Genomic DNA, 16,950 nt, shown 5'->3' on the forward strand with positions numbered 1-16,950 from the left:
AGGATGATGCAGAGGTTTCATGAATGGTCTGTGGGAGGGTAGGCCAAGCGCTGCAGGCCACCAAGAGTAGTCCCAGGCGAAGGGGGAGGAGCCCAGGATGAGGACTTGGTCTTGTCTGATTTAACCTTGACGTAGCTCTCCATCCATATGGCTACTGCTTTTACCCAATTGTGGAAGTTGCTCTTGGCAGCTGTGAGGGAGAGAATCAGCTGAGTGTCGTCGGTATAGGAGACCATGTTGAGTCCGTGGCTTCTGATAACGGCTGCAAGTGGGGCCATGTAGTTGAAGGGTGGTGCTAAGGGAAGATCCTTGTGGCACTCCGCAGCTGATCTGAGTAGAACAGTGGAAGTCTGACTCTCTGCGTTCGGCCGGTGAGGAAGGAACGGATCCATTCTAGGGCTCCGTGGATGCTGGCGTCGTGGAGTCTTGCGCGAAGGGTGTGGTGGGAGACTGTCTGAGGGGGCTGAGAGGTCCAGGAGGATGAGGCCTCGGTCTCACCTCTGTTGAGGAGAATGTAGATGTAGTCTGTGGCAGCGAGGAGAGTGGTCTGTGCTGTGGTTGCGTTTGAATCCAGCTTGTGATGGTACAGTATATTCGTTTCGACGAACTGAGTTGGGCGTTGATGGCATTCGATGACTTTAGCTGGGAGGAGAAATGGGTCAGTAGTTCTTGATGTCCATTGGGTCGGCCAAATGTTTCTTCAGCAGGGGGTTGATCCCTGCGGGCTTCCAGTCTCTCGGGAAGGTTGCGGACTCGATGGAGCAGTTATGGTGCAGCAGAGTTCGGGTGCGATGGTGATACCGGCTCTGTTGAAGATGCAGTCAGGGCAGAGATACAAGGGGGCCCCGGAGTGGATGCTTTTCATGAAGGAGAAGGTGTAGTCAAAGGTGAGGGTAGTCCAGTTGGTCATGGTCTGCTGGAGGCTGGAGCCATTGGATGCGGTGGTTGCGGGTGGGGTGGGTGAGTCTTGGGTTGCGAAGCGGTCATAAATCTCCTTGATCTTGTGGGGGAAGAAAGTGGCGATGTCGCAGAGGTCTTGAAATGGGGGCGTCTGCTATCTGTGCTGGGTTTAGCGAATTCTTTGACCATAGTGAAAAGTTCTTTGCTGTTGTGTGCGTTGATGTGTTCATCAATGGCTGCTTTCTTTGTTCTGATGATGCGGTGGTGTTCAGTGACAGCGGACGTGAAGGCTGCGTGGTTTGCTACAATCTTGCTGCTCCTCCATCTTTTCTTGAGCTGTCTGCAGGTGCGCCTGGACTACTGGAGGGCAGGGGAAAACCAGCTGTCTTTCTTGGAGGGCTGCTTGCCTGAGGGGGGCCAGGTTGTTGTGTAGTCGGAGATCCAGCGATGGAGGTTGCGTAATGAGGTGTTTGCGTCCATGGACGTCTAAGGTGGGATTTTGCTGAGGGAGGTGGTGAGATGGTCTTTGTAACTTTGTTCCAGCTTCTGTAAGGATTGCGGTGCGCGTGGCGGCATACGGTGGGTTTGGTGAAGGAGAAGTGGAAGCAGCGGTGGTCGGTCCAGTGTGGCTCATGAAGTATGGCTGACAGATGTTGCTTGCGGAGTAGATGGGGTGGGGGGGGCTTTGAGCTAGTGTCCTGTTGAGTGAGTTGGCGTTGTGACCAGTTGTCCGAGTATGATGGTGGCGAGGTCCTGCAGTAGGGAGGAGATGTGGTCTCCAAGGTTGTCCAGGTGGAAATTGAGGTCGCAGAGGAGGATGTTGTCCTTTGAGGAGAGAGCATGATGAGAGGTCGGTTATAGCTTCACTGAAGGGTGCTGGGATCCAGGTGGTCTGTAGATTAGGGTGCCACGGAGGGTGGTGCCCGCGTTGGTTTGGATTTTGACGTCAAGGTGGTGCCCGCGTCGGTTTGGATTTTGACGTCAAGGTGCTCCATGTCGGGTGATTGGTCGCCTGAGCTGGTTGTGAGGCAGAGGTTGTCTGTGTATGATGGCAATGCCTCCTCCTGGTCAGTTGACATGGTTCTTGTGGATGATTTTTTTAGCCATACGGAATGGCAATTGCAATGTCCAGGCGGAGCTGGAGCTCCTTCAGGTTTCTGTGAAGAAGGCTATGTCGGGTGAGATAGGCAAGCAGGTCCCAGATCTCCACGGCGTGTTTTTGAGGGAACGGGTGTTTAAAACAATGCATCTGAGGTGCTCTGGTCCAGTTCTTGAGGGTCATGAGGTCAGTGGTCTGGTGTGCAGAAGCTGGTGAAGGTGCGATTGCAGATGCAACAGGTGAATGGGCCTTGGGTGTGCTTTGGTGATGCAAGGTGGCAGGTAGAGTAGCGTCCAGTGTTGAGGGCATGGACGGTGCAGGCGTAGGGGTGAAAGGTCTTAGGACCAGGGACCGTGGTGCTGGGCGGGGTCCAGGTGCAGACAGGTATGCCTTTGGTGCACCTTCGGCACAACGGCCATTAAGTAGGGGGAGGGCTGGACAGCCGTGAGGCAGGAAAGCAGCGCTGGAGGGGGTGGGGCACGAGTAGCGGCAGAGACTTGGTGAGGAAAAGGCACAAAAGCGGAAGTAAAAACGTGCAGAAAGTGAAGAGCAGAAAAGATGAAAGGGGGAAAAAAAGATTAGAGGAGAAATGACAAAGCAGAGGACAGAGCAGCAGCAGGGTAGAGATGCTTCCCACTGACCACCAGGGACAAAGCGCAGGCGGGTGTCTGCGGGTCGTGGCGGGCCTCTAACTTGCAGACCTGCAAGGGTCAGGGGCAGCAGCTACCAGGCGGAGCAGTGTAGGAAGGGAAGCAGTGCACTGAAAGTCAGTGAGATTGCCTGTGAGGAGCAGGGATTCTTGGGAAATGAATTGGACCCCCCCCCCCAAACCATGTTTAGTCGTCGTGCCATAGTCCTGTCTGTTGAGTACATTTGTACAACTCTCGCATTGACGGAAGTCTTTCAACACCAAGCAGATGGCCCTCCGCTCCAGAAGGTTAATATGGAGCCGGTACTCTGCTGGAGACCAAAGGCCTCCGATCTCCACTTCTCCCAGATGTCTGCCCCAACCCAGCATCGCATATTCATCTGTCAGCTCGGAGGGGAACGGATCTGATGCTGACCCAATTGCAGTCCAATAACCACCACTGCAGGTCTTTTGAAGTCGCTTCACATATCTGAACATGCTCGGAGATGGCCCCTTTATGTTGGGCCCACTGGGACTTCAGGTCCCACTGAAGAACCCGCAAATGCCACCTGCCGTTCTCGGCCAGCTGGATGCAGGAGGCAATCTGTCCCAGCAGCCTCAGGGTAGACCTCACTGAAATAGAGGACTGAGGCTGAATGATTGGGATCACAGCATGAATATCATGGACTGTTTCCTGGGGTAAAGGCACAAAACCAAACAGTGTCAGGAATGGCTCTGATGAAAGGTAGCATCTGAGAAAGAATCTGGTGTGACTTTGGCACATTGATAGTGAAACCAAAAGATGACCAGATGTTTGTAGTAGTCTGGTGGTGGTGGACTACAGCAGCGAGTCGTCATGGTAGTGCTCCAAAGATATGCTGCCACCACTGCTATCACTTTTGTGAACACTAGAGGGAGCTGGTGCGAGCGAATGCGTGCACTGCAATTTGAAAAAGCTCCTGTACCACCACTAACCACAGGTACCGCTGGTGGGCCAGCAGGATGGGTATATGGAAATGTGGGTCCTGTGGGTCCAATGCCACTATCCATCTGCAAGGATCGAGGGCAGCTAAGACCTGGGCAAGGATGAGCATTCTGAACTTCTAAGGAGTTGAGGTACAGGTCTAATCTTTCTTGTGCACCAGAAAGTAGAGGAATTTACTTCTATCGCAGGCACCCTCTTGCTAGCCCTTTGGCCAAAAGGGCATGCACTTTCGCCAGCAAAATGTAGAGATAGTCCTCCGACAGTCACTGGAAGCGGTATAAGGTGCAGTGTCAAAGGAAGGGGAAGGCATAGCCCTTGCAAACCATCTGCAGAACCGAACTGTCCGAAGTTATCTTTCAACTCGAGTAGAATTGGTGGATTGTGCCACCCATCGTTTGGCTGTGCTCTGGTAAGGCTAGTGAGGTTTGTGTGGGGTGGGTGGAGGGGGTGGAATGTTGTGACGAAGCAGACTGGGTGGCTGACATAACTCCTGGGTTCCTTGGGACTGGACATCGCCAAAGAACCCAGTTGACCGAAGCCGTAAACGGCAACACTGGTACCTAGGACCAGTCCTATGGAATCCGCAGTGTTTAAACCAGAACAAATTGTGAAGTTGGCCGCATCACAACCACCTTGAATTGGCAGAGTGGTGACACGGCGAAGGTCTTCGGGTACCCCAGGGAAGACTTGAGCCACCAAATCAGAGTATGGGAATAGCATCCCAACCAACAGCTCGCATTAACAGTTAGGAGGGGTGGGGCATTTTTAGGGTGGACATGTTTACCAAACATTTAAACCCACTTATAGATTTTCTGTTGTGAGGAAGTGGTAAGAAACGTGTTGGGATTAGAACACCTGCACCAGTGGACTTTTAGGTGAAGGGTGTTACAAAAGAAAAGTGGGTCGCCTGGAGCAGGGTGATGCCGCTGGGGAATCTGCCAATCAACTGGGGGGCCAGAACATGGTTTGGCCTACGCCGCCCAGAAAGGTTTGTTCGTGTTTTGTTAAACTGAAAAAGGTGCTCCGAAGAGGTTCGTCCCAGTTGAAGGAGCTATGTCAAAACACTGGTTATACTTTGGCAACCCTACACATCATCCTGGCATGGGAAGCAGATTTCAGTGACAAAATGGGTTTGAAGGGCCCAATTGGTGCCAAGGGCAGACCAGCTGGCAGTACTCCAAGAGGGAGGCCTCTTGGATCTGTGGAGCTCAAAGGCACACCAGAGGATGTCAGAAGGGATCCTAAGAGCATGAGAATGGGTGAGCGAAATTCATGTATGCTGTGGCGTGGCTGTTGGTCCCAGAAAATGAATGTGCTGGAACCAGTTCCGGGGTTGACTGAAGTCGGCCAACTTCGGGAGTGAAATCGATAAGTGTGGCACCGCGCCAGCAGCTGCTCCCCTGAAAGAGCACAATCCCACTGATTTCTTGTGTTTTTTGGACTTACCTGATGATTTGGATTGCGATGAGCGGCTCTGTGAATAATGCTTGGATGCAGACCACGACTTGGAACACTCCCAACGAGGAGTGGTCTTCTGCTTGGCAATGTAAAGTTTCGCCTCGCGGTACCCAATGGCCTTCTGGTTTATGGATTTGCAGTTGCTGCAGGGCCTTACTGTTGTGGCTCAAAGACAGGCATACCTCGTAGGGTCCTTCATAGACATCTGTGACAGCCCCTACAAGGCTTCACAACTGTAGTTATTGTGGTTGGCATCCCTTGCACACTGAAGAAAATGGAGGCAATTGTGTCAGAAAGACATGGAGGGAGCTCCGGAGCCACGTCTGGTGGTGTGGAAAAAAGGAGCAGACATTGCGCACATGTCATTTCCAGAGCAGAATCAGTCTGTGCAAAGCCACAGCGCCACCTGATGGCATAAGTGTACTTCCGAAAAGGTTTCCAGATCCAGTCTGGCACCTGGGAAATACTCAAAAGGTTAGAAATCAGCAGCTAGAAGTCTAGAAGTTTTGGCTATAAAAGCCTCCTTCTGAAAATCAAAAACCCTAGTTTCTTGTGAGTAGGCCTTGTGACCACCTGCTTCTATACTCCGTTCGCAATATGGACATCAGTCTCAAGCACACAAGTTCCAGTAAGTCAGTGAATAGCTCACCTGTTTCAGTTGTGGGGCTGCAGCCAAGATATGAGCTACTGCCTTCCATAATGTTTGAGAGATTTGGTAAGAGGGCATCATCAGGGCCTTGCACGAATGCTGGAAACTGCTGCAGGTTCTCAAGCGCAATTCGAGCCTCGGGATCTAAAAGTAGAGAGGTCAAACTAGTTACAAGACCCAGAAACAAAGAATGGAAAACAAATAAAATGCAAACCAACTAGATTCACAACCCAATGAAAACTCATCAAGCCTGAGGGACCCTGACAAATACCACTCATTTTAAGACTTCAAACAGTATAAAAGAAATCCATAACCAGCAATAAAATGTGAATTCTGCTGCAGAGCAGATTCCCTCTCCTCCAAGTAACATTTTCAAAGAGTCAGTCATGAACACCCTACCCCTGAAAAGCAGAATCTATTGTCAAACTCTGCTCTCTGATAAAACAATTTAAAGTCAAGTTGCTGATCAACACTGAAACAAGGCTATCCACTATCAAGTCACAGTACCTTTCAATAACACTATTTTCACAACAAACTATCAGCCCATATGTCAAGAAAATACGATACTGATGGTATGATATCTACGTAGTCCGATTGTAAGTCGGTTCGGCGAGGGGTTTGGTTAGAACAGGAAGAATGGCGCTCAAACAAATCACACAAAATAGTAAAAATTGGAAAGTAATTGCAGTGCTGCAAGATCAGGGGAAAACAAACCCTGGCTGAAAGAACCCCTGCGAGAGTGTGGGTGGGAGACCCCCACTGGAAAATCCGAAACAAGTCCTGCGCACACGTTTCTCAGGATGTAAGTTAATGGTGTAAAACCATCGTTTGGATTTGTTGTTTGTACAAAAGGTTAAGGTCAACACCAGGAAATGTCTTTCAAATGAAATTTTATAATGCGTTTCTTCAATAGATATAGAGGAAAAAAAACAGCAGACACTTGTTTCGTCATGCGGGAAACATCCCATGACTCTTCAGTCACCTAGTACATCAAAAGCTGAATGTACAACAGCTGGTTTCAATAAAACAAGAACATTCTGACAATGTCATCAATATAGATACAATCTATTTATGAGTGGGCTAGAAACAGGGACAAATCGTGAGAGGCGCAGGGAAAGAAAGTACCCACAACAACTTATATGAACAATATCATTTTCATAGACTAAAACATCAAGTAAATCTTCTGGCAATTAATTATAGAATATCAAACTAGATTAAAAGTTTGGGTATCCAACTGACCTCACTTTTCTTAGGACAATTTCATGTAAAGGACAAGTTCAAAATTGTGTTCTCCACTTTAGGCAACTGTGTCCTTCCGATTACAAAGAAAGGTCTTTGTGACCTTTAATGTTCATAAATAAAATCTTTTGAACCCAAGTAAGTTTTTACACCAGCTGTGGAATGGCAAAGTGCCAGTTCAGATGAATATTGGACCCAAATGTTACATTCGGATGTTGAAAACCCCAATAAGAAATCTGTTAACTCTTCCTTCTGCAAGACCACAAGGTGAAAGAAACTGCCGACTGGATAATTGTAGGGCCAAAATTGTTTTCTGACAGCAGACCAAGACAATACTCCTGAGTGGGCCTCATTTATACAGCAAAGATGGATTGTTCGACAATACTGAAGTGTTGGCTTATAATTAAAGTATATTTTTAGGCTATTTTATCAAACATCAATTTCTAGAAACACATGACTAGGCCGCAAGGATCTTTGAATCTAAAAGTTCATTAATTGTATGTAAAACTGATACAGATCACTGCTTACAATAACATACCAAGGCATATAAGGTAATTCTCAGTTGTGCTTTATCCATGAATACTACAACTTACCACCTTTAAGTGAATATTGTGACCTTTCTCCTGATGCAAATTTATATCTGCATTCTATGAAGCCAAAATTCAGTACCTCACCTTTTGTCCACATTCAATTAAAATTAAATTGTCAAAGGAGCACAATCTCAGACTCCTCATCGTGTTCAAACCATTCATCCCCAACAATTAAGGGGCATTGCGCTTGACCACATTCATTTTGTAGTAAGATGCAGCGATGACCCGGTTCATCCCTACAAAATACATTTTATACAGTTTATGAAGTTCTGGTACTACAGTGCCAATTTACTGAATGGATATTGATTGAAAACCTTAAGACAGCAGAGCACATTACTTACAGGTTGAAACATTGTAGCTTTTTTCCACCCACAATTAGACCATGTGCTCTATGGGACTTAAACAGTCCTTTCAAAGCTAGTGGAAGCACAGAGATTGAGGCGGAGGTTCAAACTTATTGCACAACATAACTTTGCATTTGTTCATCATGGTAAGGTTTCCTCAGGGTCTATACTTTTTCCTTGCAAACATTATCTGATTCAGACTGTTTTCCTTTCAGTCTTATCAAAACACATCCAAATTCATAATTATTTAGCCGTTCATATAGGGACAGCCTCTAATCAATTCATAGCCGGGTGGTTAGATCAGTCATCTTAAGCTGCTACATAAAGGGCAATAAAACTTTAGCAAGTAAAACAGCTTGCTTCACAAAGGGAAAGCAGTCACAGCTTCTCTTACAAAGATATCCCTATTCCAGACAGTCGCAGAGATCAGGCCATGCCTCCAAGCACTACTTTATAGCGCGACTCAAACATGTACCCTAAAAGAAACTTAATAATTCTTTATTCTTCAGTACTGTGCCTGAGGTTGGGCTTGTTACTATGTTTATGAATGCGAGAGAAACCAGTGAGGCATAAGGGCACGTTACTTTTAATCCTTCTTGCCCATAAGAGTGTTTTCTTTGAATTCAAAACATGCTGGCCTCCCTAGGGATCGGGCCATGGATTGCAGGAAGGTCTTGAAAGAATCTGGCTCACAGTGAGGTACAACTGAGTATCTGTGCTGAACATGAGACAAGGCTGCTTCTAGACTTTAAATTGGCAGCTTAACACTGTGGTAACAGCCTAACCAGAGCACATAATTTCCTCCTTTATTATTCCACTTTGAGATACTTTTACAAAGTGGTGTTTTGATTTAAATGCACCTATGAAAAATGTGCATGAATTGGCTGCTTCCGGACAGAAACAGTTTCCTTCAACTGGCATTTTTTAGTCACATTATTTATGAAGGGGTGGCACGTTGGCTCAAAGATGGCGGAGTTTGAGTCTTTGGAGAACATTCAGGGGTACAGGTAAAATGTGCGGCTGGCTCCCACTAAAGGTGGTGTGCTGAATGAATGGAGTTTTGGAAAGGGCTGATTACAAGGCTGCAAAAACTACTTTAGACTTGAACGGCAACACTGCTGGAAAACTGAGCACTGCGCTTTGTTAGAGAAGTGGACTGCCCTGATGGTGGCCCAAGGGTGGATACTAGGAGGGGGTTTGGACGAAGTTGTGTCTTCAAAGCTGGCGTAGGTTTTGGCTCTGATTGGAGGCCACAGGTCTCCCTCTGTACATGGATGGATGTGTACACTAAAGAGGTGTGATCACAATGTGATTAGTGACCAGAATGTTGAATCATGGAGTTAACCCTGAGCTATGATGCACAGAAAGGAAAAAAGGTTGAAGGGAGATGTTTACCAGGGCCAAAAAGGTACTAACAAAGTTGCTTCAAGCACAACATAATGAGAAGAAAACCATAGTTTGGATGCCATATCTAGTATGGTGTTTGTTGGATCCAGAAGGCCTAACGATGGTGTGAAGTCAAGTTTTGAAGAGGTGGGGGGTAATTTAGGGACCCTAGTACTACCATAAACCAGACAATTTCAAGACTTCCAAGCCTAACTGCCTCCATCCCTCAGTTGGAGAGTAGAGTTGAATCTCTATACAACTCAAATTAGTGTTCTGGGAATTCCTTCCTTGTTAACTGACAGCGACTCCATTCGACTTTGAAATGGCTTCTCAGTGAGGAAGACAAAGTATGAGATACTCTGGTGAAGGCATATCCTCTTTCCACAAAGGGCCATAAAAAATGAATGAACCAGGATCGGGCACCAGTGCAAAGGGAGCATGAGACAAGACTAATGCTGCAGCAGCTAGAGAGGTGTGATGGCAGCAAATCTTTCCGGACTAAATCGCAGGAGGCAGCCAGAACCGTACCTTACTAAGATTAAACAATTCTTTCTAGTATCTTAAGGGAAAAAGCACTGTTGGAGCTGTGGGAATTCATTTGAGGGAAGAGGATACAGCAGGGGCAGTCTCACATGGGAGATGTATGGACTATGTATGAAGAATGGCTGTAGAGTGAAAGTTTGTTGTAAATGAAGAAATAAGTTACTTAACCTGCAACTGCAGTTATCCAGTATTGGCATCTTTCACAGATTCACATGCTTTAATCTTTCCCCTTTGAAGGGGGGAGTCCCATGCTAATCTAAATAAAGCAATAGATAAAGTCTATAGACTAGCATGGTGAGAACCATGTATTTCATAACCTATCTCCCTCCTGTTTTTTTAGAAGAAAAAAAACTTGATATAACCAATCAGTAACTAGCACCCTCTAGAACCTTCCCAAGAGAGAGAGTACCTCAGATTTTCCAGTACAAGTGTGGATAGGAATACTGAAACGTAAGGGGAGTCTCTCCAGGGAGGAGGGTGGGTTACATGTGAATCTATGAACGATACTAATAATGGATAACTGCAGTTATAGGTAAGTAACTTACTGTTAGGAATTTGAAATTCCTGCTTATTTTCTTCAGGTATGAAGTCCAACATGTCGGACCACATTTGCCGATCAAAACGCCCAACAGCAGCCAGGGCATTAGCAGTTCTCACGCTAATTGCAGACATGGCTGAGAATCCTTTTCCTATGGTGTCCAAGCAGCGTCCTTCCTTGTCCGGTGGGGATGTGATGGGGGTTGAAGTATTCTTTGATATCTTCCGTGCCACTTGAGAGATACCTTAATTCAGTTTGGGATGACCTGTAAGGCATGCTGGGGAATCCTCAGGTGCTCTGCATTTCTGGTTGGTTCTTGGTTTCGATTTCCTTTCTTGTTCTTTAAAACCATAAAGCAAGCAATCGGATTGTTTCACTATTGTGGGCAGATGAAATCTGGAGGTAGCCCTATCCATCAGGTTATGAAATCCTCCAATCTCCTCCAGACGAGAGTCAAACATGTTAATGAGGTGGCAATGGTGTGAATTATGTAATTATCCCTTTCCTCAACAGGCGATGGAGGATCAGGAATTTCTCCCTCTTCAGCATAGTGTTCAGAAGAGGACGGGTAATCGCTAAGAGGAACCGGGATGATGGTAGAAGGAGGCAATATTGGTGTAGGTGGCACCATAGACTGCGGTGGTGGCCGCGCAGTAATCTGTTCCTATTGGGGTGGGAACCTTTTCTTGTAATCTGCGAGCATAGCTTGAAGATCTTGGATCAAAGCAGGTGGTATCTGAGCAGGTTCTTGTCTAAGAGGATCAACATAATACCTGTATTGTTCATATTGTTTAGGAGGAACTGGATAACGTTGGTAGTACTGTTCATCATAGTAATCCTCATCCTCCTCCTGACACTTTACATTGAGTTCGGAAGGACTATGAGCTATACCAAAAGGACTGTCAATTTCTTCGGTCTCCAATAGGTGGCTCGGGGGCAAAGGTGAAATCTTGCTTGGCGATGCAAACTCAGACCACAGGGATGTTTTGCTCAATCTGGATACCTGCTGAGGAGGCATTGACGGTACAGTTTCTGAGGTTGTCGCTGACCGTCGTCAAGCTCGTCAACAGGTGTGTTGTCGACGGACAAGTCATCAACGGAATAGTCCTCGGAGATGGTTTCCACTACAATGGTAAAGCAGTCGTCTGTCAGCGGTGCAGACGTCGATGCAGAAGTAGACAGCAGTGCGGACGTTACTGAGTTCTTAGTCAATAGTAATGCTATCGTCGGCCATACATGTCCTTTGATCGCTGCCATAGATGAAGTTGGCACCATTGACTGTCTCGAAGACGTGAGGGTAGTCTTATGTTCAACGTCAACTGTGATCCTGACTCCGAGAGGGATTTGTGACTGGATTTATGCCTAGAAGACCCTAAAGAGGTGGCAGACTCCAGTTTAACCTTTGAGGTCCAAGAATGGGATTGCAAGACCAGCTCCGAGGACACTTTGGAATTTCTCTCCTTTTTATGAGCTTCTTTAATCTGATGGAAGGTTTTAAAATGCTTCTGGAACTTCTCAGACTTACCCTCAGGAGACCTGGGTCTCTTATGGGATTCAGACAATGTATCGCTCCCCATCAGAAGAAGTCCTCTGCGTCTTCAGCCACAATAAAAGTCTGCCTTCTCAATCTCTCAGTTTTGGATGAACAAGTGAGGCCGATTTTGCACTGTTTTGCCTCATGATAGGGATTGAGGAAATTAATGCAATCTTTGTGGGGACTTACAAGGGCGAAATAGTCCCTTCCTGACAGACAATGAATATCCAGAAGCAATAAGAATTACCTGTGAAAAAATATTTATGAAACTAGCAGAGCTCGGGGAAAGTCCCTTCACATACAGCATGCGGTCAAAATCTGAGGGACTCTGACTCTCTGGGAAAGGTTCTAGAGGGTGCTAGTTACTGATTGGTTGCATCGCAAGGTTGGTCCTTTTTTTTTTTTTAAAGGAGGTAGATAGGCTATTAAATATATGGTTCTCACCACGATAGCCTATGGAATTATTTTCATCTACTGCTTTATTGAGATTACCGTGGGACTCCCACTTTGACGACTGTGAAAGATTCAAGCATGTGGATCTATGAAAGATACCCCCAATACTGGATAACAGGAGACTGCTGGGGATTCACTGGATCCTGGGTGTACTGCACATGCACAAGATAATGTTCATCCCTCTCCTACATAAACATGACAACCCTGGCAAACCTAGTCAAGAGCCACGGATTCCATCTCCTACGCGTTTGACAACCAACTCATCCTCTCCCTAATCGCAACCCAATGACCAACAAGGACAAGTTCCAAAGATGCATGAAGGACGTGGCCGCCTGGATGAACAACGGTCTCAAACTAAACACTGACAAGACAGAAGTACTCCATCTTTGGGAAAGGCAAGAACACCCTCTGGAACAAACAAATGGTGGCCACCTGAGCTAGGCCCCACTCCCAAATCCAACGAACATTCCCACAACCTAGGCATCATTCTTGACAGCCAGCTCTCCATTAAGCAGACGAGTGTAGTCTCCTCTGCCTGCTTCCTCACCCTCCGAAAGCTCAGGAAGGTCTTCAGATGGCTCCCACCCAACACCAGGCGAACTTTCATACACGTTCTCGTCACCAGTAGACAAAACTACAGCAACCACCACCCAACTCATGATGAAACTCTAAACTATACAGAACACAACAGCTAGACTCAACCTCGACCTCCCCATGTGGACTCATCACCTCTCACCTCAGGAAACTTCACTGGCTACCAGTCATGGAGAAGTCAGTTCAAGCTGCTCACCCACGCTTACAAGCACTACACAAAGGACCAGCATACTTCAACACTCAAAGGAACTTTCACCTACACCAACAGCAAAGGCTGCTCCTTCTCCCACCTGGTGGCTAAGACCTGGGACACCCTCCCTCTGCACCTCAGAGCATCACAACCGCTCCAGCAGTTCAGGAAGGACCTCAAGGCCTGGATGTTCAACCAAGAGGAGAAAGCAAACAAGGAGATGGATGAAGCGCTGAAACATTTCTGACACTCTGGAGCGCTGGGATGCCCGAGGGTAACTACGCGCTATAGAAAACTGATTACAATTACTCTCCCCCAGTCACAGATCTGGGTTGAATCCATCATCATTCTTTAGCTCACTTCGCCACCTCAGTTCAGACACAGCTATATGCAAATCAGTCTTGACCAACCAAGAGGAGAACCAGCAGATCGTTGTCTCTACCAGCACATCAAGACCCTCACAAATTCGAATGATTGATTTGTACTGTACATAGTCTCTTGTACCCTCATCTCCCAGCACCCTCCCAGAAACTAGTGTACCAGATGGGTAGGGTAATATAGCAGCATAATTCCTATGTTTCACTGTAGTTTTACACAGCAAGAGTGAAAACCACCATTCCAAGGACTATAGTACATTACTTTCAAAGAATAGGGATTGCTGAAGCTGTCAAATATAAACAGTTCACAAGTGAGAAGACATACGACAGCTGTCATTAAAAAAAAAAACTTTTCAGAAATGAAGATTTGGCTTGAAGATAGAAACTAATAGAATTTCAAAAGTATGCTGCTACAACAGGAAAGGCTGACTAAATGTAACTGTTCTTGGTGATTTCCCAGACAAGTCAACTGGAATGTTCACATTTGAGAATACCATAAAAGAGGTTAGTAAATAATTCTGGTAATTGTTGATCAAGATAAAGAGGCTGTTGTACTATTACTTATGACTTGAAAGTTATGTTAAGCTTTATAGGTAACCAGTGACTATGCTGTAGTACTGGAGAAAGGGGATCCATAGAAGCCCAAAATATAGTGTTAGGGTATTAAAACAGTTTCTTGTACCTGCAGGGTGGACGTTCACAAGAAAACTGGGATAATGTGCTATTTTTTGTACGTCCTATCACTATCTGCTTAGTTTGAAACACCTCAGGCTTCAGGTAAGATTATTTGGTACCAGTATATAACAGTACCGTAGTCTTTCCTCCAACGATTGTGCTAGTTATCACTACTTGCAGTTTCTTGCAGGAATGGTTTCAATGGTTAAATCAGGGTTATGTGTTAACTTGCTCAGGTGATAATTCACTGGACTGTTAAATTTCATCTTCGTGCCAAAGATCCTAATTAATTACTCTGGTTTGTAGTTAAATGCCACCTGCACGAACATCAAAGATTGAGCAGCTCGCTCTAACTACTATAAGTGCTCAAGTGTGCATAAGGACATGTTTTTTTCTTTTTCAGGCTTGAGTAATTTACATCCATTCACTCCTCAAATCTAACAGACTTTTGAATTTCTCATCTCCAATCATGTCCTTAGCAAGTCTAAACGACTAGCATATCATCTGCCTAGCCATGCAATCTACTTTCAGTTCCTATAAAAGACTGGGTAAAGGTTGGACAAATTGTAAAGGATTGGGGATAAGCAGGAGCCATATGACCCCTCATTGCGCTAATTCTGCATTATCTACTGAACCTCCAATGCGACCTATATTCTTTTGATTAGGGAGGTTCTAAACTAGTCGTATGCTGCTTCCAACACCGGAGCCACCTCCTTCAAGGTTTATGATTGGGTAGGGTGTTGACAAGGGTAGTCCGGTCCAGCAAAATCAGTGTGTCTGCATCACTGTGGTATAAAATATTAGCTATAGAGCACTGTAAATGCAGAGACCTATCCATGATCCTACCCAGTCAAACCTGATTATTCCCTCAGGAGTCCAGATTAAGTAGCTGCTCCACTGCTTTCAGGAGTCGAGAAGGTGGGCCTGCTCCATTCCAATAGTGTTCTGGGACAGGGGGTGTAAAGTGAGAAAGCTGACTCAGAACACACATTGTGGAGCCCATTTCTAATGGCAGAGCCAGTTGAACATCTATTAGAGCCTTGGAGATGTGGAAATATCCCTAGTTGAAGTTAGTTAGTGAACTTTTCCTTCTCTTATAGGTTATTGTTGCCACGGACTTGTGGATGCTACATCACCAGACAAAAATACTACCAATCGATTAACAGGCACCAGACCCTAGAAGGAACTAAGAACATGCTCTGAAATGGCCCACTATTTTGCCAGCTGTCCTCCAATCAATAATCCAGACTCAAGTCAACAGGACTATCATGTACATGACACAGGTCACTAAACATTAATGGGAGCTTTATTCTGTTATCCAGTGTTCATGGTCAGGAAAGCATATAATAAAGGGTTTTTGGACATCAAAGGCAGAATCGACAAGACTCCTCCAGAACAAGATGTAATCAGACAGCTTCTAGCAGTGGTATGTCAGAGGAAAGCAACAATAAGGAGAAAGGTGGACAGCCAAAGGCACTTAAACATTTCCAAAATGCTGCAATGGTTATTAGTCTCGATAGAAAGTGTGGGTGCTCCCTTTTACTTGTATGTCTACAACCCAATTCTGCCTGATGCTAACGAGAAGTGAAATTATCAGGTTGTGTAACTCAGCGGATCAGCCAATTAAGAAGAGAAGCCCAGTGCAGCCTGATACCAAAACAGAGGGAACAGATTCCTAACAGGCAAGTCAAGATTCCACTCTGATGTGTGATGGCCCGGCGGTAGTGCTGAAGCCCCCATTAATATTTTTCCCCAGTCTCACTGAGCCACAATTCTTATAGAACTTATCAGAGAGCACTAAACTCTGCTTGTAACTAGTAGCAATGATCTATTAAAATAAAGTCACTTCAAATAAATCTAGCTTAGTAGGTAGTGACCTGGGCACTGCATCAGTCCATATAACAATAGGACTTCAGTGACAATATTTGTAACTAGAGAGGCTGATCGGTGTAAGTGAATATAATGCAGATGCATTAACTGGGTAATTTATGACCTTGCACATGTACAACATTAAAATTAAATGAAAATACGGCTATGATAAAATTGAATACCAGGAGATTCATAAAAGTTGTTTTCTTTAGATTTAGAAGACATCATGCATTCAAAATTATATTTGTTCAATGTATTTATATTTAAGGTAATATCTCAGTTCAAATCAAAAACAAGATCAGAGTAGATAGATAAGGTGGCTGGAATATAGGTTCCAGAGCCATGATTGTTCCTCAAACCATGTCAACAAGCAACAAACTCCTTTCTGAGCAAAAAAGCAGACAATCTTGAAAATGGCCTGTCAAGACAGACACTTACACTTCCCCTGCTTCCTGTTCTCTTCCATTTCAATCCTGCGCTCTCTGCGTCGTTCTTCTCTAGCTTTCTTCTGCCGCAGCCTTTTCCTCTTCTCAATGTCCTCTGCAAAAAATCAACACTTAGTAAACTGACAACCCAGAAATTGTGGTTCAATATTCTCCAATGTATTCTCCACACAAAGTTCAAAGATCAATTACCAACACAACATGAGTGGACTACCTGAACAAGGAGTACAGTCCAAAGTAGGGCAGTTTTCAATCAAATGTTAAACTCGTTTAATGCCAAGAATGCTTTGACAACATACCTTGAAATAACTAGCATGGAGATCCTAATTAAGGTGTTCCTCAACTCCAGCCAGAGGCAGAGAATGCACCCTACATGGGCAAATGTCAACACAGTAACGAGACCAATTACATTCCCCTTCCATGGTAGGAAAAGTTACTTTACCATAAAAGGTCTGT

At 45.5% G+C, this 16,950-nt stretch overlaps 1 protein-coding gene across 1 annotated transcript in view; it reads right to left on the reverse strand.

Moving 5' to 3' along the window:
* Nucleotides 1–16,950, reverse strand: part of RNF10 (ring finger protein 10) — a 268,519-nt gene that overhangs the window by 48,477 nt on the left and 203,092 nt on the right. Inside the window, exons 12-13 of the mRNA XM_085636400.1 lie at nt 16,490–16,591; nt 5,720–5,863 (exon numbers count right to left, since the gene is read on the reverse strand). Of these exons, the coding sequence (XP_085492526.1) occupies nt 5,720–5,863; nt 16,490–16,591 (246 nt within the window). The remainder of the gene's footprint in view (nt 1–5,719; nt 5,864–16,489; nt 16,592–16,950) is intronic.

This window comes from Triturus cristatus, chromosome 11 (assembly GCF_964204655.1).
Source record: "Triturus cristatus chromosome 11, aTriCri1.1, whole genome shotgun sequence".
Classification (NCBI taxonomy): domain Eukaryota; kingdom Metazoa; phylum Chordata; class Amphibia; order Caudata; family Salamandridae; genus Triturus; species Triturus cristatus.